Raw genomic sequence first — 26592 nt, 5'->3', positions numbered from 1 at the left:
CTGAGTGACGTCGAAATAAGTCGCTTGACCTGCTTATTAATGTTCTTGGTGTATAATCCGGTATTTTATTTAAATCAGAATGATTTTCTCGGCAACAACATGGGCTCTCATCGTTCTCCTTTCAACTCTTCTAATATTGTAAGTGGCCTATTTTCTTTCTCCTGTTTTGCCAGGAAGTCTCGTCTCGCAGTCTTGTATTATTGTAGCAACATTACACAACACTTCTTAATAATGGCAATTCCCTCTTTGTGTGTAATAACCTTATACAGGTATAGTGTGTGGCCTCATCGCCTTTTCAAAAAGCTTGGAATACCAGGACCAACACCCCTCCCTTTCGTTGGAACAATACATCGCATGTTTATCCAAGTAAGAGAGATATTAAACAGCATCTTCAGTTTCTCATGACGACGTAATACCTGATTATAAACGAGTGGACTCCAATGTCTTCTTGTTGTTTATTGCGGCTAAACATTACTTATGCAATAAACCGAGTGGACATTGGAGCGCCCTGCAAGTGTTAGAGCTGTTGATCTGTTTATTCTCATGATTTCCTCATCTTTTCAGCACCTAATGATTTATAAGAAGGAAAAATACTCATTTAGGCTATTATTTAAACTTTATTTAAATAGCACTTTCGGAACAGTGTTAGAACGGGCACGTTAATTAAAGTACAACAATAAAGAATAATAAAAAAAAGTTTTAATGACAAAATAAGTTATAAATAAATTATATGTAATGGATGGTATTGTGAAGCGCAGTCACGAAGGGCTGGGGTGAGTCGCGGTGCTATGGGTTAAACTCACTCTCATCCTCAAAAGACGCATAGACAAGCGGCTAGGTGGTGCAGTGGGCAAGGCGCTCACCACCAATGCAGGAGACGCTGGGTTCGAGCCCAGCTCTCCGCATTGCTATCAGCTTGGCTGGTCGTTCATACTAATACAATTGGCAGTATTGGGAAGCTGGGGGAAGTGGGAAGCTGATGGGTGGGGATCGGACGTTGTGGACAGCGACTCCTACAGGTCGGTTGGTGCGCCTGCGCAGCAGAATCAGGAAGTATCGGGGGCAGCGTGAGCCTCCCACGCAGACCCTCGACGCTGAGAGATCGCGCTGTGCAGGTGAAAAGATGCGACGGCTGCTTCCTCGAGTACCGGAGGGGACACGTGATGCAAGGCTTCGTCCACATTGCAGCCGGCTTGTGGGAGGCATGGCCTAACAGCGTTCGAGACAGGGGAGGGTAGAATTGGACGATACGAAATTGGGATGGGAGAAAAATAGAAAATGGGAGAAAAAGTAGATAAAAAAAAAAAGACGCATAGACACGTTACAAAGAAGTGAATTCACCTGTTGGTATAGCGGTCTGTGTTGTTGCACACAGCGTGGGAGACCCGTGTTCGAAACTCCCTCTGGGCATCGGAGTTTGAGGTGACATTGTCATGACCAGGGATGCAGTGCTCATGCCACCCGGTATACCACGCCATTCCACCACTTTTCTGAGCAGAAGCACGCGCGTGCACACAAAAATGCGTTCACAACTTTCACTCGACTCGTTGTGCCGTGCGCCAAGTACCGGTACTCACCTGACTACTTGTCTTTGCATAACAATAGCATAACAAAGAAAAGAGAAGAGCAAAACCAAAATACAAGCCCTGTACCAATTGGTGGGGGGTTGCTTGAGCTGTGGAACCTCTCAGTGTGACAAATGGTCCCGACTGGAAGGATGAGACATTTCTGAAGTTGTGCTTCAGAAGGAAACTGTCCTTCTGTAAACTGTAAGTTACATTTTTAATTTAGTTTGTATTTACTTTTCTAGTTTAAGTTAATTCAATTAAAGAAATTGTAACTACTTACAATTACATTTAAAACATTGTTTGTTTTTCAACCATATCTGTTGAGTCGACAATATTTATATATTGAATGCTATTCCATCCTGCTACCTTTTTCCAGCTTCTCTATTTCAAGGCAATATTAACAAAAACTAAACAAAAACTAGTAATTTCCTATACAAACATGTTTCCTACTATTTAATGCGCACGCGAGGGGACATTTATGGGCATGCGCGTGCGTGCACGTGCTGTCATTAAAACACCGTCCACCACTTATGATATCACCACTGCATCACTGGTCACGACCGTTACGTAACCGAGAGATTTTTGACCTGTGACCTATAGCACAGGCAGCCGCACTAACCAGCTGAGCTAAGGGGTCCGCCCCGTTAGCAGGTGCTGGTTGACTGCGACCGACTAATCCATAGTGTACATATATATATATATATAAGCATGTTTGTAATTATTCATATTGTTATTGTTTTTAAAAAGAGATGGACAAATTGACAGATTTGACCAGGAGTTCCAAGGCATTGCATTCCAAAGGTTGTGGCTCTTGATTTCTCATGATACTCCCACATGTGCTGCATAATAAAGTAAAGTGTCCATGGTTCTTTATTTGCATAAGCAGGTTGCATGGCCCCCGGGCCCATGACACCCATTCAGAACCTAATGTATAGGCAAAGTTGAAAGTTATTATAACTTCTACCTCTAATCTTTGATACTTTTCTCCTCCTGTACAATGTCTCTAGAGTTTCATTGACTTCGATTTGCATTGCTATCGCAAGTATGGCAGTATCTGGGGGTAAGTTGTTGCATCATCATTTAGGTCAACTGTCAACGATGCTCAAAGGAACACACCAACGTGATGGGAAACACACTCACTGTACCGTCTCCTCCAGAGTCCGACAAGAGGACAGATACCAATTTCCTCTCTGTGTTCAGTAGAAAGCTATCCGGCTGCAAGCTATAGGCTAGCATAGCACAAATGAATGGAAGCGGATAGGGACCATTAGCCTATAGCTTAAAATTCAGGGAGAGGTGTTTTTGGTCAAGAGCTACAGTATAGGCTAGCTGGTTCGTATCTGCTCCCATGAATTTATGCTAAGCTAGGCTAGCCCGCAGCCGGATTGCTTTCTACTGAGAGGAAATTGGTATCCATCTTATTATTGTCTGACTGTGGAGAAGTTTACCATTTTACCATAATGTCGGTGTGTCCCTTAAAGTAATTTAAGACTAGATTCCATGGCCTCACAACAAGATCGAGATCATGTCTGTTGTTTTCTTTCATTTACATTTAGCTGACACTTAAAGTTCTGTACAACAGGTCAGCAGGAAGGGTACAACTCTTTCAGCTGAGTAACAATGTTCGTCAGTGTTGAAACTTGGGTGCTACAATCTAGTCATAGTAGTAAAGACATATTAGCATAGTAGGTTGTAATATAGGCAAGGGAGATTATTTAGCGGCAAAGTGCATGATCGTAAAAGACTAAGAAGGTTAGACTTTTACATTTTGAATTTTTTTATTTCAGATATTGACTGAAGAAGTGTGTCCTTTCAGCCACACAACCTTTAATTTGAATGGATTCATAAAATGTATTAACTTTCAATTATGGTTACACACCCCACATCATTTTATAAACAATAATTGATACTATGATATGATTGTGTTTTTTTAGGTTGTATGAGGGACGGAGGCCATTTTTAATGGTGGCAGACCCTGAGATGATCAAAGCCATCCTGGTGAAGGAGTGCTACTCGGTGTTCACCAACCGCAGGGTGAGAGGACGGCCGCTACGTTCACTAGTTGTTATTAGGGATGTCCGATATTATCGGCCGATATCGGCATTAAAATGTTGGAATGTCGTAAAATATCGGTATCGTTTTTTTTTTTTTTTTTTTTTTTTACATTTCTATAACCTTTATTTACCCAGAAAGTAAGAACAAATTCTGATTTTATTTATTGTCAAAAGTATGCATAATGTTGTGTTAATTCCACAACAAGAGATATGTAATGTTAATTACCTGAAATTATTCCATTTTTTGGGGGGGGGGGGGGAACCCTGCATATATCGGTATCGGTTGATATCGGTTGATATCGGTATCGGAAATTAAGAGTTGGACAATATCAGTATATCGTTATCGTTCAAAAAGCCAATATCGAGCATCCCTAGTTGTTATCGATCTGTGCATCACGGGGGGGAGGGGGGGGGGGGCAGAAAAGCGCTATCGTATTTGTAATCCATATTAGATCAGTGGAGCAGTTTCTTTAATAGTTGTCATACAGAAGTACAGAATACTTTTATACAAAATGCTTCTTACTGTTACGCTCCAGAGACTGTGCAAGACAAGATAAGTATGAAATAAAATAACATAGTATAGCATGTAAATTAGAAGTAAAAAATGAGGTCACAGTGTTCAGTATAGACATATGTACAAGTAATGTTACAGTTATACATTTGCTAGCGATCTACACAGCAGCACAGCTTACTATGCAACCGGTGAAACGCTCAATCTCATCCAGACGTTTTTCCTTTGAAATTAAGGTTTTGTCAGATTCTCCACCGCAGGGGTTGTGTATCGGCTCGCCAGTCAAATAGGTCAGATTCACTGCACACTTGTTCACGGCTCCCAATGTGTGATCATCTATGACCGGTACGAAGCAGCAGCGTGTTCCGCACTGTGTTTCTCTATTGGGCCAGTCCGCCTCGGTTTTCAGTACAGTGGTTTGCGGAGACTCTGTACCCTAACTGTAACAGAGAGGGGGAAGGATGGTCAGTCAATAGCACTACTGACTCCAGTAGTTATCACCAAAACAACCAGCCAGCTATGTCAATGTGGACCAGTCTGGAGCAAGCGATACGGTTCCTGGCCGCGTGTATATTTTCCCCAACGGAGTTTCACTTCCGCGTTCGGTTTGCGCAATCTGATTGGCCACTGATGTTTTTTTCAGCGCCAATCGCGTTACTCCTAACAATCGCGCCAGCAGGCTGTTACCCTAACCTTAACCAACTAACCCTAACCCTAACCTTAACCGTAACCCTAACCTTAACCAACTAACCCTAACCCTAACCTTAACCCTCGAAAGAGAGCAACTTCGAAAGAGTTGCCAAGCTTAACCAGTTTGTTAGGAGTAACGCAATTGGGAGAAAAAAAAATTGAGAGAAACGTCAGTGGCCAATCAGATCGCGCAAACCGAACGCGGAAGTGAAACTCCGTTGGGGAAAATATACAGGCTTCCTGGCCGCGTCTGCCAGGTTTAGCATAGATCAACCTTAAAGTTGCTATAGATAACATTCAGCCACTAGATGACTAGATGAACCTTAAATGTGCTATAGATAACATTCAGCCACTAGATGACTAGATGAACCTTAAAGTTGCTATAGATAACATTCAGCCACTAGATGACTAGATGAACCTTAAATGTGCTATAGATAACATTCAGCCACTAGATGACTAGATGAACCTTAAATGTGCTATAGATAACATTCAGCCACTAGATGACTAGATGAACCTTAAATGTGCTATAGATAACATTCAGCCACTAGATGACTAGATGAACCTTAAATGTGCTATAGATAACATTCAGCCACTAGATGACTAGATGAACCTTAAATGTGCTATAGATAACATTCAGCCACTAGATGATGCAGAAGAGCACCAGCATGTCATTTATCCAATCAGGTGCGTTCCACGTGGAAAAATGGAAAGTAGGGAGGGGATACATGCACGCAACATGTAAACGTAACATTCATTTTGGACCTGCAAAGAAATTTAAATGATACATTCATTAATCAAATCTTTGTTGGGGGGGGGGGGGGGGGGCAATACTTCTATTCCTTTGTAACACCTGTATAACGGGATGTATTATTTATTATAAAAACTAAATATATAGCACCTTTAACTGTGTGGGTCCTTACAGGTTGAATACTCCTTTTTGAAACGTTCTTTTAATTGTACTAATGTTCACAGGAGCCTATGGAAGCCATTACAGGGCAGATGGGCGATGCAATCACTAACGTGAAGGATGCAAAGTGGAAAAGGATACGGAGCTCTATATCTCCAAGCTTCACAAGCGGGAAGCTGAAACAGGTACCGTAATTTTCGCACTATAAGCCGCACCTGAATATAAGCCGCAGCAGCTAAATTGAATGATGTGTACATATATAAGCCGCACTGGACTATAAGCCGCAGGTGTTTTAATGTTTATATATGTAATTAGCATTGGGACACAATAACAAATAACAAAAATTAACTCATTTACAAGTTGTATTAAGTTTAGCAAATAAGGGAACAGATAAATAACATTTCAATGCAGTCAAAAAAGCAATATTTCGATTTTTACATTTTCGGGTTTGGTCACGTCGAGTCACATATAAGCTGCACCGTTATATAAGCCGCAGGGTCGAAAAATGGGGGAAAAAGGCGCGGCTTATAGTCCGAAAATTACGGCTTGCCACCCCAGATTGTTTGGTTAACACACATTATGTTTCCTTTGAGGGAATTTGAGAGACGGATTTGTTCTTATTCTTGGAAACCACTGATTTATGTGATTTACTGCTGCTTAAAAAAATAAATATATATATATGTCCTTTTTTCTCTTAAAGATCTTTCCCATTGTAGAGCGCTATGCGGACAGACTCATCAAGACCCTGGATAAAAGAGAGGATGAATCTGTAGACGTTAAACAGTACGTTTTCAATTTTCCACATGACATGTCCGTATGGTTTTACATGGCCAATCGGTTGTGTGATTGTGTGCCAACGTGCAAAAATCAATAGCTTACTGTGGGCCATGACTACTTCTCCTCAGTTTCCAATGAAATTGTGAGATGAACAAATATGGGCAGGGTAATAGTAGAAGACATACATATAGGCAATAGAATTATAGTGGAGTAGAAATGTTAAAATAAGCAGTGTAAACAATATAGTTAACTCTGAATATAAGCAAACAAGTAGGCAGTGTAATCAAAGGTGCAGATGAGGGTGTGTAATATTAGTTATAATTATACGTTACAATGACTATGGTCAATAACACTTAGAAACTGAATATATACTATGATGAGTAAGTAAGGTATACAGTATACACAGTGCAGTAGGGCTGTCCCCGACTAAGGATTTGGATGGTCGACTATGATTGGCCAAAATTTGCCGTTAGTCGACTATTGGCAAAAAAAAGTTTTAATATTTTTTTATTTAAAAAAAATAAGAAATGTATCATTCCATTTGGGCTGTGGGGGGTGCTTAATGTCTGAAGGAGTCGACTGACTGAAGGCTTCTTGTCCTCTGCAAAAGCATGCAATTGGTCCACTGATGGATACATCTTGATATTTGTCTAGTCTAGTGTGTTCATTAGATGGTGAAATCCTCTTTCAGTGCCTCTGTGCCTGTTTTTGTAGGCAGTTAGCCTCTGGTATGTGTGCCATTAGCGTTAGCCACGCTTCTAGGCCTCGTTTCTTTTGGAAAGAATGATACAAAAAAATAAATTATAAATATATATATATATATATATATTTTTTTGTATTGGACTAAGAGGTTGGCAGTCGACTACGGCTCCTTTCGACCGATTAGTCGACTAATCGACTAATAGGGGTCAGCCCTACAGTGCAGTATACATAAGGTACCCTAACTGGCATGATATACGTCATAATAATACGTTATTCGTTGGCGTTCGTACAGTTTAGGCGAGAGTCAGACACACTTAGTGATCAAACATTCCTTGTAGTTCTCGAGTTCTGCCGCCGTTAATTCTACTCTATAAAAGAAGGAAGGGTCGTCACGTCGTCACGTTATAACGCGTGAACGCACATTGGTGCCAAGTGTGGGAACTTTCAGTTTCGGCCGACATTGAATTAAATGGCATCGCCATTGTTTATGACCGTTTATGAACAGGTTATATTTATATTACCTTGGATGTTAGAATCATCAGCAATTTGTTGCATTGTTAACTAGCTAACGTTTGATATATCGGTTGATGTATATTTCCTCAGATAGCTGGTATATTTTGAATTTTAATACAGGCTTCAATAGAACTGACATCAACGTCTGGCACCTGTGGTGGATTATGATTTTATCAATTATGTCGTAGACGGATCTTCTGATCAAAATTGGTTTAATAGTAGTAAAACAATTAATACAAAGTACATGTAGGTTAAATGAGCTTGGCTAAGAGGAGTGCTCTCATCGTCGCCACCTAGGGGACTCACTGAGAAGGAGAAGGAGACAATGAGCTTATAGGGGTGGGGGCCGTGAACTAAGCTATTGTTTGGGGCAACCATAAGGATTCCTCGACATGACCCTTCCTTCTTCTATTGTTTCCTTGTGTGAAATCAGGAAAAAAAAATTACCACCCTGAATTTTTGTCAATAACAAAAGGTATACCACAGGGTTACATTTAGTCTTATGTTAAACGTGAAATTCAAGACAGTCCGAGACGACACAGACAATGGCAAGATACAATATATTTAAAACTTAGGTTCAAATGTGTTTTTAAAGTTAGTTTTTTCTTCTTCTCCTGATCAGAAAGTGGGCGAGCAGAAGTACAAGTTTGTTTGAACGAGAGGGGGGGCGCAGCGGCCGCTTCACTCGCTTCATCACTCGGGACGCACCGGAAAATTCACTTTGTTTTCTCTTTGTTTTAGATTCCTGGCACCCTACAGTTTAGACGTTGTGACCAGCGTGTCTTTCAGTGTCGACACGGACTCCATAAATAATCCGGATGACCCCATTATCGTTCATATGAAGAAGCTTATGAACTTCAAGATATGGCCATTCTTTCTACTGAGTACGTATACTTTCTTCTTCCGTGTGACCGTGTCAACTTAAGGGAACACGCCAGCGATATGGGAAACGCACCGACCGTGTTCTCTAGAGTCAGACAAGAAGAGAGATGCCAATTACCTCTCTGAGTTCAGTATAAAGCTATCCGGCTGCAAGCTAGCCTAGTTTAGCACAAATGAATGGAAGCGGTACTTATCCGCTCCATTAATTTGTGCTAAGCTAGGTTAGCTTGCAGCCGGATAGCTTTCTACTGAACGCACAAAGAGGAAATTGGTGTCTATCTTATTTTTTTTTGGTTTTTTTATCTACTTTTTCTCCCCATTTTAAATTTTTCTCCCATCCCAATTTCGTATTATCCAATTCTACCCTCCCCTGTCTCGAACGTTGTTAGACCATGCCTCCCACTGGTTGGCTGCAATGTGGACAAAGCCTTGCATCACGTGTCCCCTCCGGTACACGAGGAGGCAGCCGTCGCATCTTTTCACCTGCACAGCGCGATCTCTCAGTGGCAAGGAGTAACACGTGGGAGGCTCACGCTGCCCCCGATACTTCCTGATTCTGCTGTACAGGCGCACCAACCGACCTGTAGGAGTCGCTGTCCACAACGTCCGATCCCCACCCACCGGCTTTCCCGCCCCCTAATACTGCCAATTGTATTAGTATGAACGACCAGCCAAGCCGGAAGCAATGCCGAGAGCTGGGCTCGAACCCAGCATCTCCTGCGTTAGTGGCGAGCGCCTTGCCCACTGCGCCACTTAGCCGCCCTGGTGTCTATCTTCTTGTCTGACTCCGGAGAAGACGGTGAAGCACATTTACCATAATGTTGGCGTGTTCCTTTAAAAAAAATATATATATATATATCTTTTCATGTATATTTTTTCTCTTTCTCCCTTTCAGTGGTTTTCCCCATCTGTTCCCGTCTGTTGAAGCTGTTGAAAATTGAATTGATGGATAAAGGCAGTGTGGAGTTCTTCTATGATATCATCAAGAGGTTTAAAGACCAGCACCACACAGAGAAATCTGTAAGCCTTTCACTTTCCATTCATTACAATTGCAGAGCAAAGCAGTTGGTAAACTGCAAAACCTTTGTATCTTTTTCTCCCATCCCCCAATTTGAGTCGTTATGCCAATTCCCTTCTTGGTCGTTGCGCTGCCCTACTGTCGGTCTGGGGAGGGTGTGTAGGTGGTCTCCTCCAATACATGTGCAGTCACCAGCTGCTTCTTTTCACCTGACAGCGAGGACAGGCGCCCCAACCGGCCAGTAGGTGTCGCTATTGCTACAGCCAGGACACATACCCCACCGGTTTCCCACCCGCAAACACTGCCAATTGTGTTCGTAGGGACAACTGACCAAGCCGGAGGTACCGCTGACAGCTGGATTAGAATCCAGAGTATCTGTGGTTGTAGGCGAGTGCTTATGCCGCGTTCACGTTACGTGGGAAGAAGCGGAAGAACCAGAGGACATCTCGTTGCTACAACATAGGAAGCCTTCACGCATTGACTCGATGAAACGCCCACATCCATACTTCCGCAATTCGTGACGCGAAGTGGGAGATATAAGGGTCTATAAAAAAATCCCATATGTCCTAGTAGGAATTACCACTAGGAGGCTGACGTGAATGGTTTTTCCCAGTCGGAAGCTGGTTCTTCCGCTTCTTCCCACGTAACGTGAACGCGGCATTAGACCTCTATGCTACCCAGCCGCACCCAGATCTGTGTTTTTATTGAGATTAGTGATGTGACGTTCACAAACGATCAGATCTTTTTGAACAGCTCTCTGGTACATACTTGATGGGAGCTGTTATAATTGTGTCATTCACTTCACCAGCGCTCTCTCAATTCAAGTGCAAAACACTGAATTTATTTTAATCCAACATTGCAACCATTGCAACAAGCAACGATTCATTTACAATCTCATTTCCCCTTCTGCCTTCTATAACACAATAAGGATATAAGAGGTCCTTTTTTTTTACTGTAAGAACGAATCAAGAACGTTTTCGGGGACAGGGTTTGGTCGAGGACAGATGACCTCAGCGACATCTTGTCACCTTAAAATAGGCCTGTAGTTTTATTCAAACTTTGGTGGAGGCTTATTATCACACTCATGTTGGATAATCATACATTTTAATGATTTGAGGCTTGGCTTCCAGGGGCTTTCAGTATCTAAGTTTGAATCTGAACCATATCTTATCCTATCATTAGATTTTGATTTAAGACTGATAAACAAAGTATTTTTTTTTAGTAGTATATACCCTAAACGGCTCTTTTGGAAGCAATGGAGGGGGGAAAAGTCATTCTCATCACTAATCGAGAGCTGTGTCCAAGCAGCTGTGTCTTTTTGTCTGTCCCAAATATTTCAAAAAGTTTGTTTTGCCACGACACAGTGCTTGATACTAACATGGCATTTGCCACAAAATGATAGCAGCCCATTCTTGCTTAAAATATGTAAATAAAGTACTAATTGACCACAGGAATCTTTTTTACATGATGTACATTATGTTATAAAAGTTATATATTTGGAAAATAAAAACGTAAGTTTAAAAAAAAAAATTATATATTTACATATTGTATCGACAATGTACAACGTGTACGTGTTACAAATAAGTACATAATTCAAATAATGTAAACTGAGCTTTTACCTTGACACTACCACTACACACTTTTTTGACGACTTCACCAAAACCATAACCCTAACCTTAACCACACAGATACCTTAATTAGACTAACCGTTAAGCGAACATTAAAACTAACCACAACCGTTAACCTAACCCTTATTAAAACATAACCTTAACCCTAAACACAACCGTTAAGCTAACCTTAAAACGAACCATAACTGTTAACCTAACCCTTACTATAACATAACTGTAACCATATCCGATAAGCTAACCTTAAAACTAACCCTAACCATAACCGTTAATATAACCCTTTATTAAAACCTAACTTTATACCATAACCGTTAAGCTAACCTTAAAAGCAACCTTAACCCTAACCATAATGATAACAAGGGTATGTGTGGGTAGTGTAGTGGTGATAAATCTCACCTTCTACCACAGTGACTGTTCGATCCCTGGTTGTGGAGTTTCTTTTCTTAGTTTTGGTTAACCGTCCCTGCTGGTACTACACCTTTACCACACCTCATACCTGCGTGTCCTTTCTCCTTTGATACGTACAAAATATATGTATCGCTACAGAAATACGTTATTATTTGACGTGGTCATTGCGTACCCATTGTACTTTTTCTCATGAGAATGTGTTAATGATAGGTATTGGTATCCTGCAGCATCACAGCAAATATTACACCAATTGGCCAGATGGTGGCGCTATTATAACATTAAGACATCATAGCATACACCTTTTCAATAGCCATCATTTTTACACTCTAAGTCCGATTGATACGAGACTTCCTACACATGTCCACCTATCATTATTATACTTTGCCATTGAGACGCCCCATGTAAATACACCATATTGGATTTTCACAGAGAGGATTTAGAACTTTTGGAAAATCACCTTTTCCCCTGCTAAGCCGTATGACTTCCACACCCAAACGTATAAACATAGGAAGCGTCTTGTCACTTGTGAACAGTTTGTCAGATTTGGACCAAACTTAGACACCCTTATTTGGTCCATGATGAGGAAGAGATGTGCAAAGTTTTGTGTCATGTCGGCCACATGGTGACTCTAGACACAAAGATCACACGAATGGAGATGTGTCACACTATTAGTGTACTGTACCAATCCCTCACAACAAATGTCCCACCAATTGGCCAGAAGGTGGTGCTATAATCAAAGGTCAAAATGTACCATTATGCTTTGCCTCTGCTTGTTGTAACATGCATTGATGTTCTTCACAAATCCATCCCTTTAACACCGGACAAACTTCGTTGTCAGCTGACTCGCGGGCCTCTCGTCTGATGTAGGCAAAACCCTTGAATGCCGTTTTTTTAATCCTCTGAAGCCATGGTTCCTTGAAAAACCTTAGCTTTTCTGGAACGTCAACGTCCCGTTTCTCCCCACACTCCATTCCACAGAGCCAACGTATACAACATTTTGGACGGAAATGTTCTATAGAACCTTTATGGGTTGAGGATTATGCACTCTTTGGGGAACTGAGGTTTTGGGCATTCTTTTTTGTTTTCTAGAGTCAAGTGGACTTCCTGCAGCTGATGATGCAGAACCAGATACCAGACACAGACATACAGAACGGCAAAGAGCCAAGTAAAGGTATGGTTTGATCATCTCTTAGCAGTGTTGTCAGTCATTCACCTACTGTAGGCCTGAGTAACTGTAAAGGGTTAATTAATGCTTCTGTTGCCTACCTATCTCAAACCCTGCCCTCTTTTCTTGATCCTCCAATCACAACTGTCGCTTACCTCGGACAAACTTTGGTCACTCGAGAAGGACCCAGCAAAAAAAATTTCACATCAAACTAGTGTACTGGCTGTGTAACAATGACCCAAACGAGTTGACATGCAAGTTTGTTGTTTTATCATTGTTTCAACTTCAGGAGTGAGACAAGATAATAATAATGATGGCTAATCTAATGGGGAAGTTATTTGTCCGAATTTGGGTTGGATGAAAGGCTAATTTTGTGTCAAGTTACAACAGTCGGCCCTGCTCCGGTCGCCCCGATGGTTAGCTCGATGGTCAGCTCGATGGTTAGCCCGATGGTTAGATACTCCACAAACGAAACCAATAAAACAAAGGCGATTTAAAGGGGGAGCTCACTAATCTGTCCAAAAAGACTAACAGAAACCAGAGAGCCTGAACCACAATGCTCCACTCCAGCCTGTTCAGCAGGGAGGGAATCTGGGGGAGAGGGCGTGAAGCTCAGCGCGCATTACACTCTGCCAGTGAAACTCCTTGCTGTCAGGTGGAAATAAAACGGCTGGAGACTCCACATGTATCAGAGGAGGCATGTGGTAGTCTACACCCTCCCCAGAACGACTGTAGGACAGCATGTGGTACTGTAGTCTACACCCTCCCCAGAACGACGGTAGGGCAGCATGTGGTAGTCTACACCCTCCCCAGACTGACAGTAGGGCAGCATGTGGTAGTCGACACCCTCCCCAGAACGACAGTAGGGCAGCATGTGCTGTGGTAGTCTACACCCTCCCCAGACTGACAGTAGGGCAGCATGTGGTAGTCTACACCCTCCCCAGAACGACAGTAGGACAGCATGTGGTAGTCTACACCCTCCCCAGACCGACAGTAGGGCAGCATGTAGTAGTCTACACCCTCCCCAGAACGACAGTAGGGCAGCATGTGGTAGTCTACACACCCTCCCCAGAATGACAGTAGGGCAGCATGTAGTAGTCTACACCCTCCCCAGAATGACAGTAGGGCAGCATGTAGTAGTTTACACCCTCCCCAGAATGACAGTAGGGCAGCATGTGGTAGTCTACACCCTTCCCAGAACGACTGTAGGACAGCATGTGGTACAGGGGCGGAGCTAGGGGGTGGCTACCTGGGCTCAAGCCCCGGATGTATTCTGAAAAGCCCCGAATCTATTTAAAAATAAAATTTTTTTTTTTTTTTTTTTTTACAATTCATCATTGTTACATGAAAATATGTTTGCACCAGATTTAGCAGAAGCTAATTTCCATCTGTGGTCTATCCAGCTGCTAACTGTATTTGAGTGAGTTAAGTCTTGGTGTTATGGTAGACTCAGACCTAAGCTTTAAATCACAATCAACAAGTTGACAAAAACTTAATTCTTCCACCTTAGAAACATAGCTAAAGTACGGCCATTTATAAATCAAAAGGACGCTGAAAACCAGATCTATGCCTTTATCTCAAGCCAACTCGACTACTGTAATGCACTCCTTACCGGCCTCCCGAAAAAATACGATGATAACTATTTTATTGCAATGCACTATTGCATTATTTTATTCTATTTGACTAACTATTTTATTGCACTGCACTATTTTACTTTGTATCAGTGAATCATAGACGCCTGGCCATAAGAGCATTCGGAGCATCTCTGCTCTCCCACTATTGAACTTGGGGGAGCAAAGGTATGATCTTGCTCCACCACTTTTTGATTATATGAAAAATATGATATATCCCCCCCCCAATATATAAATCTAACCATAACTACGTTATGGTTAACTGAGTTTTATAGTGAAAAGAGCAGCTTTATTGGTCAAGATTGAAGGCTCTATATTGCAGGAAATTGCACGTACAGGTTCATTAAATTCAAAAAAAATCTGTTGTGGAGGGGGTTGTGCCGGACCCCCTCCAAACCACCCCTTGCCTGCCCAAAAACTAAAAAAAAAAAAATACAAAAAAATAAAATTTAAAAAAATATTAAAAGAAAAAGAAAAAAAAGGGGGGGGCCCATCTGGGCTAAGCCCCGGATCTCCTACAATCCTAAATCCGCCCCTGATGTGGTAGTCTACACCCTCGCCAGAACGACTGTAGGGAAGCATGTGGTAGTCTACACCCTCTCCGTCTCCATTTTCTATGCCTCTTGATTGGGCTCTGATTGTGCTCACCTGTCCCGTGCGCGTCTGACACAGGTGCGCTGCATTGGGGTTGACGCACTCTGCCCGGCCGGGAGTCTCCTCGGATCTCCTGATATGGGCATATGGCCCAGTACCTTGGCCGATACGTAGCGGCCTTCTATTACCATGCCAGCCGGTCTGCCACAACGTCTAGGGATCCACAATGAGTTTCCAATTTTATTTCCAATAATATTTTTTATATATTTTTTTTTAATCTTTTCCCCCCTCCTTTTTCCTCCGTTTTTCTCCCATCCCAATGTTAGTCGTTATGCCAATTCCCAATCCCCTTCCTGGTCGCTGCGCACCTACCCCCTACGGTCGGTCTGGGAGAGTGGAGGCTATCACGTGCTTCCTCCAACACACGTCTAGCCAATCAACCGCTTCTTTTCACCTGGCAGCGCGGACTCTCACTGAGAGGGTGTAACGTGTGGAAGGGTCACACTATCCCCCTTAGATCCTTTGCACGCTGAGCAGGCGCCCCGACCGAACTGTAGGAGTCGCTGTTTTACAACGACCCGGACCCACCCCGCCAGCTTTCCAACCCCTAACACTGCCAATTGTGTTAGTATGAACGACCAGCCAAGCTGGTAGCAACGAGCGTCTCCTGCGTTGGTGGCGAGCGCATTGCCCACTACTACACCACCTAGCCGCCCCCATTTCACTCTCTTTTCTATGTATTGCAGGTTTGACTGAACATGAGATCCTCTCCCAGGCCTTCATCTTCATCTTCGGAGGCTACGAGACGACCAGCGTCACTCTGACGTACATGCTGTACAACCTGGCCACCAACCCTGACGCGTTGAGCACCTTACAGGAGGAGATCGATGCCGTCCTTCCAAGAGATGTAACAGTTCACTCTAAATGCAATTTCTTTTGCATTTACAAGTGCTTTCAGATCTTTTTCACGTGAAAATACTGATACCGTATGAAACTAGCTTGCCATGCTAGCTTATGGAAGGGGGCTAAATAATGCTCCAAGGCTACATTTTAGCGAGGGAAAAACTGCCATAGCCATTTTCAAAGGGGTCCCTTGGCCTCTCACCTCAAGATATCTGGATGAGGGCGGCTAAGTGGCGCAGTGGGCAAGGCGCTCGCCACTAGTGCAGGAGATGCTGGGTTCGAGCCCAGCTCTCGGCATTGCTACCAGCTTGGCTGGTCGTTCATACTAACACAATCGGCAGTGTTAGGGGGTGGGAAGCTGGTGGGTGGGGATCGGACGTTGTGGACAGCGACTCCTACAGGTCGGTTGGTGCGCCTGCGCAGCAGAATCAGGAAGCGACGGGGACAGCGTGTCCCTCCCACGCAGACCCTCGCCGCTGAGAGATCGCGCTGTGCAGGTGAAAAGATGCGACGGCTGCCTCCTCGTGTACCGGAGGGGACACGTGATGCAAGGCTTCGTCCACATTGCAGCCGGCTTGTGGGAGGCATGGCCTAACAGCGTTCGAGACAGGGGAGGGTAGAATTGGACGATACGAAATTGGGATAGGAGAAAAATAGAAAATGGGAGAAAAAGTAGATACAAAAAAAAGATATCTGGATGAAAACGGGTTCTATGGGTAGCCACGAGTCTCCCCTTTACATACATGCCCACCGTATGGTAATCCTGTGGAATAATCCTGTTATTTTGGCCTATTCTAAAAAATATATTATTTGACCATTTCTGCATACTGGGGTCTGAATTGCATAAATTGGATATTACTGGAAATCGGAGACTCTTTAGTTGTGTGTGATGATGTTAGTCCCCATAGTGATGATGTTAGTCCCCATAGTGATGATGTTAGTCCCCATAGTGATGATGTTAGTCCCCATAGTGATGATGTTAGTCCCCATAGTGATGATGTTAGTCCCCATAGTGATGATGTTATAGTAGCCATTTCAATTGTTTTTTTATATATATATAAAATTACCTATTGTGACCTCTAGGATAACCACAGCCTTATCAAACTTTACAACCACAAACTAGAGACCTAGGTTTGATTGATTGATTGATTGATTGATTGATTGATTGATTGATTGATTGAAAACGTTATTAACAGATTGCAGAATGGGTACAATACAGTACGGCTTGTTGTGGAATATTTAAAATGAGCCATAACAGTAAGCTGTAGGAATTTCAGATCGAGTCAGTTTGTATAAAAATATAGAACATAGTTTATTTCTGCCTCCATAGCCATAGAAGAGGTGATCAGTTTATCATCAGAGACACATGTTGTACACACAAAGCTTCTGACCACAAAGTGACAAAGAGCTCTGGTCAGGACGTACATTAATACATAACTGAAATGACGTACATTAGACACCAGATATGACAGAAATATGCCCTAGTGAGAGAAATGAATAACAAAAGACGGGTCTAGGCTTATGTTATGTCTTTCACACTAGAACAAGAGTAAAGGCCATGTCATATCTCCTCAACCTTGGTCGTTGTTAAAGAGACACTGTCAGGGGGCGGTCAGGTGGCGTAACGGAGATTGCGTTCGTCACCAACCCCGGAGACGCTGGATTCGCCTGTTCGAATCCAGCTCACAGCTCCGGGGTTGTCACCAGCTTGGCTGGCCGTTCACACTAATACAATTGGCTGTATTAGAGGGTGGGAGAAGCTGGCGGGGTGGGTCCGGGTCATTGTAAACAGCGACTCCTACAGTTCGGTCGGGGCGCCTGCTAAGCGCGGATAGGATCTAAGTGGGATAGTGTGATCCTTCCACACGCTACGCCCTCTCAGTGAGAATCCGCGCTGCCAGGTGAAAAGAAGCGGTTGATTGGCTAGACGTGTGTCGGAGGAAGCACGTGATAGCCTCCACTCTCCCAGACCGACTGTGGGGGGTAAGTGCGCAGCGACCAGGAAGGGGATTGGGAATTGGCATAACGACTAACATTGGGATGGGAGAAAATCGGAGGAAAAAGGAGGGGTAAAAAGATAAAAAATAAAATAAAAAAAAAGACACTGTCAGACTGTAGCCTAGTGTCTGGGCTGTAGCTAGTTTACTAGTTGACCTATATTAAACTAGTCAAGCTGTACAGAGATTTAACACTGGATGGATGGTGTTACGAACTGGCTCAAGCTCGCAACAAGAATAGGGAGACCACAGGCACAATTTAAGAAATAACAAAGAATTTATTATCAGTAATTTAAAGGAGCAGCCAGTATATGAGTATCAGTGTGTCAGCAGTGTGTGGATGAGTGTATGTGCAGCATGAGTGTGTCGGTGTAAAAGCAAAGAAAAGCAACCAAAACAAATGAACCAAAAGTAACAGCCAGATGACCAAAGAACCAAATAATCAACAAACAGCAACCAGACAAACAAAGAACCAAAAACAAAATGGGGAGTTCTCCAGAGATCAGAGGCAGCCTCTCTCTGATGCCCAGGTGTGCCCCAATTAGCTGACGAGCCTCGCCCAGCTGGAAGACAACACAGTGTGGGGGAGGGTCGTCACAATGGATTGGACATAGATAACATTTCCCCAACAGGCTCAATACACACAATTGTTAAGGGGATGCAGACCAGAGAAAGACTTTTGTCTTGTTTACATCAGGGTCCCCCATTTTCAATTCCTCATGACATTTATGACATACACGACATACAGATATACAGTACTGTTACATCCAGACATTTATGACATACAAGATATACAAGGTCACTCGGGGTATGCATGGCTTTCCTAGGTTTATCAACCATAAGGGGGTGGGGTTCCTGAGAACAGAAGTGCTCACCATCAAATTGCAGAGAAATTACCAAAATGTCAAAGGTTTTTGATACCAAATCACAGCATGCATTTGTCTATGGTGTTCCTCAATGTCTTGGTGTCTTGATGTGGTATTTTGGAGGGATTTCTGATTCTGACCATGTTTATAAATTCTTGAGTAGTAAGAAATGCTTACATTTCACACCAAATCTGTGTATCAAATGGTATCAACTAAGAAATTGCAACTTATAAGTAAAAATGTTGAATATGAATGAAAATAAACAGTAGACACAAAGGTGCAGATGAGGGTCTGTATATCAATCATAATCATAATAGACACATGGGAATGACCATCATAGACGTTGATCATAATGTTCTAAACAGAATTTATGACGTTACATAGAGTGCTCAAATGCTCATTTCAAATCAATGTTCAAATGAATCCTCAGGTTCCCAGCTTTCAAATGATGTATCCCACTTACTGTTGACCTGCTATCGCCTCCTAAAGACTCCCCCCAAAAAAAAAAAAAAGACAAAACATTTTCTATGAGGTTACTGACCCCTGTCACTCATTCCACTGGCAGTTAGAAAGTCCTGTGTTCCAACCACCACTGAATCTCAAATAAGGAAGAAACGGTGTCTTCTGGGTAGAAAACGGTGGAGTTTCCTCATTTTGCTTCTAATGGCGCGGTAGCGGTGGGAACCTGTTGGCTGTACCTACACTACAGTACTGTGTAGTGCACACTCTTAACGCTAGCTTTAATCTCTTTGGTTGAAACCTGTACTACTGACCCAGGTCCGAACCGCGAGTGCTATGCTTTCCAACATGAAAGATAGGGGATCATCCCTATGTTCCCCGGGGTCCTATGTTCCCCGGGTCCTATGTTCCCCGATTGATTGATTAATTGATTGAAAATTGTATTAATTTTTATTATTTTATTAATTGTTAATGTCCGCCTTGTTTCGAACTGGTTAAGCTTAGGCCCTCTTTCGAAGTTGGTTAAGGTTAGAGTTTGGAATCAGGGCTGGTGGTCTAAAATTTTCAATCAATCAATCAATCAATCAATCGGGGAACATAGGACCCGGGGAACATCGGACCCGGGGAACATAGACATGCTCCCAAAGATAGCAGCAGCAGCACGACTAGTCGAGCTAAACCAAAGGTGTGCACTCGATTTAGGGACTAATTAAGAATGACCCTCTAGTATTCGGTCAGATGTTTTTCTTCCTGCAGGTGTCGGACAGGTCTTTTCTAAAAGCTACTGTATGTTTCGTCTGTGATGTTTTTCCTCGCCTTTTGGATTTTAGGCTCCCATTAAATTTGAGGATTTGATGAGTCTCCAGTACCTGGACCAGGTCATCAACGAGTCCATGCGCTTGATCCCCACCGGGCCTCGGCTCGAGAGGGTCTGCAAGAAGACGGTCGAGCTCAACGGAGTCACTATTCCTGGGGGGGCCTTGGTGGGCATCCCTGTGCACCTGCTGCACAAAGACCCAAAGTACTGGAGCAACCCTGAGCTCTTCAAACCAGAAAGGTATCCAAGGCCACGTGCCATTGGTCATTTTCCCTCCTTACACTTTCCCTCGGCACTTGGTAGTATGTGGCACCGTGCGCACACAACTTCCACACAATGCACACACACTCACTTTAAACATTAACCCCCGTAAACATGTATTCACGTTAGACGCTTTGCAAAAGTTTAACTTGAACTTGAACTCGAACGTGACTCGCGAGTGGCAGAGCAGGAACGAGGGGGGAGCAGGGGGGATTGGAATGGAATGCACTTGCCCTTATGTATAGACAGCAGGGATATCTAAAGTAATTGAGTCATTGATTTTCATCTAGGATTATTATAATTATCTTGATGTTTTTTTTTTTTTTTACTTACACTTGTACAGTATATGGCGGCACGGTGGTGTCGTATAGATGTATTGAGCTGTACTGTACTGTACCCATTCTGCAATCTGTTAATAAACTTTTCAATCAATCAATCAAATTGCAGAATGGGTACAGTACAGTACAGCTCAATACATACAATTGTTAAGGGGATGCAGACCAGAGAAAGACTTTCGTCTTGTTTACATCAGGGTCCCCCATTTTCAATTCATCATAACATATATGACATACATGACATACAGATAGACAGTACTGCTACATCTATACATTTATGACATATCAGATTTGCAAATACAGTACTGTTTGTGATACAAAAGTGTCCAGAAAAGGAGTGTATATACATTTGGCGTAGAAACTGTACATTGGAGGAGGTTGGATGGGTGGGGTGGGGTTGGGTGGGTTGGGTGAGGGCTGTACATTGGAGGTGGGGGGGGGGGGGGGGGTTGGGTAGGGGACACACACACATTTTACACTGTACATTGGAATACTGACAAAGCCTTACTTGGTCATTTACTGTACAACTAGGTTAGGACATTTGTAGGGGCCAGTTTCGAATTGCAGTCTCACGTAGGTGTTTTTTGAGAGTGTTCTCTCTCTCTCTCTCTCTCTCTCTCTCTCTCTCTCTCTCTCTCTCTCTCTCTCTCTCTCTCTCTCTCTCTCTCTCTTTTCTCTTTCTCTTTCTCTCTCTCTCACTCTCAGAACGCAGTGCGCGCTTACTTGCGTTGCGCGTCTCACTCTCTCACTCTCTGTCTCAAGTAGCCAAACTTTACACTATAAAAAACGAACTGGATATTTGGAGTGTGTGTGTGTGTGTGTGTGTGTGTGTGTGTGTGTGTGTGTGTGTGTGTGTGTGGCGTGCGTGTGCTTGCGTGCGTGTGTGTGCGTGCGTGTGTGTAATTTTTGGCTGGTGAAAATGCTGAGTGGCTAGTGACTTTGGAAAACCACTATAGCCACAGTGGCTGGCGAGCCAAAAAGTGAATGGCAAGCCCTGTACGTGTGTCTGTTCTGTCCGTCCAGGTTCAGCAAGGAGAACAGGGACGAGATAAACCCATATGTGTACATGCCGTTCGGACTCGGCCCGCGCAACTGTGTTGGATTGCGCTTCGCTCTGCTGGTGATGAAGATGGTGGTCGTACGTCTGCTGCAGAGCTATGACCTGGAGACCTGCAAGGAGACCATGGTAAGACCAGCAATACACACATATACACACAAACACACACATATACACACACATATATACTCTCTTAGCTGTCCATCGTGTCCGATGATACATAAACACACAAACACAAACACACACAAATATACACACATACACAGAAATACACACACACATATACACACAATTACACACATTATATACACACAAACACAGACATATACACACAAATACACACATATATACACACAAACACACACATATACACACACATAATATATACTCTCTTAGCTGTCCATCGTGTCCGATGATGACGCTTGCTACATAAACACACACACATACACACACACTCAAACACACAAATATACACACATACACAGAAATACACACACACAAATACACACATTATATACACACAAACACACACATATACACACAAATACACACATATATACACACGAACACACACATTTACACATATACACACACATACACACACACATACATACACACAAACACACACGTATGCATACAAATACACACGTTTACATGTAAACACACATACACTCACATACACACATATACTATACAAATACACACATTTACACGTAAACACACACAAACACACACATATACACACACACACAAACACACATATACACACACAGAATGAGATGAGAAACTTAGCCTTGCTTCACTCGCATGAATTTGACCATTTCATTTGAACGATACACTTCTGTGAAAACTTTTGATAAAAAAAAACTGAAGCATAATCGACATTTACAAAAAAGTCGACCATTTCTAAATGTAACCCGTATTTACAGAGCTACTGAATATTCATATAGCAGCATATTTTATATTTGTTATCATGGATGATCAATACGGCAGGTTCATTTCACACTTGAGTTTAAATGTTTTCAACTGGAGCGAAAGCCTCTCTGGCTCAAGTCAGCGTTAAAGGAACACGGCAACATCCGGCTGCAAGCTCGCCTAGCTCTTGGCCAAAAACACCTCCTGGGCCCTCATTCATCAATGTGGACGTAGAACATGTTCTATTTCCACACGTAAGCACGGAATGTAGAACTAGTGTACGCACAGGGAAGTCGGGATTCATCACACGGTGCGTACGCAGGCTCTATGCTCCTCCGTGTTGATGAATACCACTTTGTTCTACCGTCAATGCTCGTGCATGATTATCCATATATGGTGAAAATGAGGAAACACCCCCCATGGGATGTGAAATAATGGACGGACCCGAGCGGAACTCTGAGAAACTCCACGAAGATTGTTCACTGCTGTCGAACCAAGAAGACACTATCGCGTATTATGGGATAAATAAAAGGCGGACTTGTAAACGGTGATGTCAGATATCAGCGGCTCCCTAAGACCATTGCTGCAATTCTGCCTGGACAGCTCAAAATACTAATAAAGACCGTTCGTTGACCACTGTTTGGCGTTGGTTGTGTGTCATTATAACCGTGCTGTAATATGAATGCCTTTATTAGTTGTGTTCGATTGGCTATATGATTTTTAGAGGCATCTATTTTGTTGTCGGCTAATAAAGACCGCGCTGGAATATGACTGCCTTTTCCCGTGTTGTTTGATTAATACCCAGGGATTAAAGTTCTCCTCAATTTTATTCCAAATCGCGATGGATCTCCCGTCAATTTCCTACCTGCTGCATATGATTTCTAGAGGCATACTACAATCTATTTTGATGTCAGTATTGGGTAGCCTATATAAACAATAATAGAGAGCATATACAAGAACAATGAATCTCACTGCATGTATGATGTAGCCTGCCTTTCAATACATGAACTTGAATTCCATCATGTTTGTGTGCGGGACTCACAAGGCTGTTGTCACAATGGGTGGTACCGGTACAGTAATAATTACAGTCCACACAATATCACGATCCATGCCATAGCCTATGTTCTATTAGGACATGATCTGTGACGACAAATGTTCTAGAATGTTTGAAGATATCATACTCTGACAGCATGCCTATGATCAACAAAAACGCGAACTTGAATCCCATCATATACATAGTCTGTCCACTATCTGGTGTCATTGCAATGCGTTTTCTATTCTTTCTTATACAGTAAAAAGGGGGAAGAACACTATATTCATATGACTTGTATTCTGCTTACAGCTTCGAAATTCCACTTGTTTCGTTTAACGTAAAGCCTTTTAAATATAATCAAGACGTTCCCGTGTTTCTGCGGTCTGCGCAAAATAATAACGAGTTGAGCTTTATGATTTATGATGAATTTAAAATGGGGGACCCTGATGTAAACAAGACGAAAGTTGGTCTGCATCCCCAATTAACAATTGTATGTACTGAGCTGTACTGTACTGTACCCATTCTGCAATCTGTTAATAAACTTTCCAATCAATCAATCAATCAAGCTACGCGGAGCGCAGTCAGTCAGTAGCCTACACCCCGTATATTCCGATAACGCTATATAAACCATGCTGCATTCATTCTGAGAGAAAGATCTATTATTCCAAATGCTATTTATAGGGTTTTGACCATAATTACACTACTGTTGCTATTTTACAATGAACTATAATGAACTACGGTTCGTACAGAACATGCCAGTGTTATTATGCACAGAAGTTCATTTCCTTGTTGTAATAATATATTCTACCACTGGGCGCCAGGTACGCCTGGTCTGACCTGTGCGTAGATGTAAGCACGGAGTCAAGTTCAAATCGAAATTGATGAATCCCACTCTTTGCTTAGAAATGATCGTACGCACAGGGTAAGCACAGATCTGTGCGTAGAACACGTTGATGAATGAGGGCCCTGGAGTTTAAGCTAGGCTAGTGGTCTAAATATGGCTCTAAATATGCCTTAAGGTCGGATCATAGACTGAGTCTCTCATTACAAGACGCTGGTATTGAACAAGTGAAGGAGGCCAAATTGTTGGGTGTAACTATTGACGAGGCACTACTTTGGTCTACTCAGATTAATAACATGGTTACCAGGATGAGTAGAAACATCTCCATAATAAGAAGAAATGCTTGCCTCCTAACGAATACAACAATTAAAATGGTAGTACAATCTTTAGTCTTGTCCCATCTTGACTACTTCCCAGCCATTTGGTCTAGCACGTCACAGCAAGAGCTTAGTAAACTCCAGCTCACTCAAAATAGAGCTGCCCGACTCACTCTTCACTGCTCTATAAGGAATAGTGTGAAGGGAATGCATGCTGGACTGTCATGGATGAGGGTGGACGAGAGACTAGCATGCAGTTTGATTCGGTTTTTAAAGAACATTTGTACCTTAGGTAAACCCACTCAATTGTATTCTATGCTTTTATCCACCAATGATAGACATGACCATAATACCAGACATGCTTCAAGTAGTCGCTTCACCCTACCTCTGCCTAGAACCAACGCTCTAAAGAAAACTGCAATGTATAGAGCCATAACATACTGGAATAGGATCCCATTACATATCATACGGACGGAAAACAAGGACAGTTTCAAAAATAAACTTAAAGGAGCCATAATCCGGAAGGAAATCAATATATGACATGCGTGAGTGTAGCTGCAGCCATGTTATCTGAAATTTACACTGAATGTTTCATATTTGTACGTGTATATCTGTGAGGACCGCAGGAAGAATAGTCAACATGTTGACGATGACTAAATGGGGATCCTAATAAACATAAACATAAACATAGTGGTCCGTATTCGCTTCCATTAATTTGTGCTAAGCTAGGCTAGCTTGCAGCCGGATAGATTTCGACTGAAATTTGTATCTTATTTCCTCGTCTGACTCTGGCGAATATACTGTCGGCGTGTTCCTTCAACGCTGCGTCCCTCATACTTCACCTGCCTTGTTCCAGTTCACATTGCATGCCTCTAAGTTTCTCTTGGCATTATGTCTGAATGCACAGTTATACCAGTGGGTTTTGTATTTCCTTTCCATCCTTTAGATTCCCTTGGAGTTTAGTTTTATGTTCGCGCCCACGCAGCCAATCAAACTGAAGTTTGTTCCAAGAAAACAGTTACTGAGGAGCAGTGTTGGAGGAAACCACTCTTCAACTACAGTTGACCAACTATCAACTGTGTCATGAGAGTGGCGCGAGAGGTAGACGGGTTGTGATTGTTGGGATTGAGTAACCGTGAGAGGAGTAATAAAGCGTCTTGTTAAAGAACCAACTGTTCCGTTGTCTGTTAGTATCCACGATATTACAAACTGTACTGTATTTGCCAACTATTAACCCATGTACTGTATTTGCAGTTGTAAAGTCAATCCTAATCACTTGGAGTGTCAATTAGATACATCACCAGAAAGTACTCGACCTCTACTGTCTTTAACTATGAACAAACACAACACTTTAGATAATTAAGTACTTAACCTCTACTGTCTTTAACTATGAATGATTACAACACTCCATAACTTACCATCTTTAGATAATAAAGTACTTAACCTCTACTGTCTTTAACTATGAACGAACACAACACTAACTTACCATCTTTATATAATAAAGTACTTAACCTCTACTGTCTTTAACTATGAACGAACACAGCACCCTAACTTACCATCTTTATATAATAAAGTACTCAACCTCAACTGTCTTTAACTATGAACAAACACAACACTCCTTAACTTTCCATTTGTATTGAATAAAGTACTCAACCTCTACCGTCTTTAACTATGAACGAACATAACACTAACCTACCATCTTCAGATAATAAAGTACTCAACCTCTTCTGTCTTTGTCAGTGCGTG

At 42.5% G+C, this 26592-nt stretch overlaps 1 protein-coding gene across 1 annotated transcript; it reads left to right on the top strand.

The window, feature by feature from the left end:
• On the top strand, positions 1–26014 carry LOC311234518 (cytochrome P450 3A30-like). The gene is made up of 13 exons (XM_084321752.1): positions 1–138; positions 270–366; positions 2576–2628; positions 3503–3602; positions 5796–5915; positions 6431–6513; positions 8464–8606; positions 9500–9624; positions 12745–12826; positions 15792–15952; positions 20101–20327; positions 21707–21869; positions 25793–26014. The coding sequence occupies exons 1-13, from the start codon at positions 80–82 to the stop codon at positions 25931–25933; spliced, it is 1554 nt and encodes a 517-aa protein (XP_084177878.1). The 5' UTR covers positions 1–79; the 3' UTR covers positions 25934–26014.
• Positions 26015–26592: the final 578 nt, after the last annotated feature.

This window comes from Notolepis coatsorum, assembly GCF_963971535.1.
Source record: "Notolepis coatsorum genome assembly, chromosome: 9".
NCBI classification, from domain to species: domain Eukaryota; kingdom Metazoa; phylum Chordata; class Actinopteri; order Aulopiformes; family Paralepididae; genus Notolepis; species Notolepis coatsorum.
The sequence above is the reverse complement of the archived record's forward strand: the minus strand, read 5'-3'. Positions and strand labels throughout refer to the sequence as shown.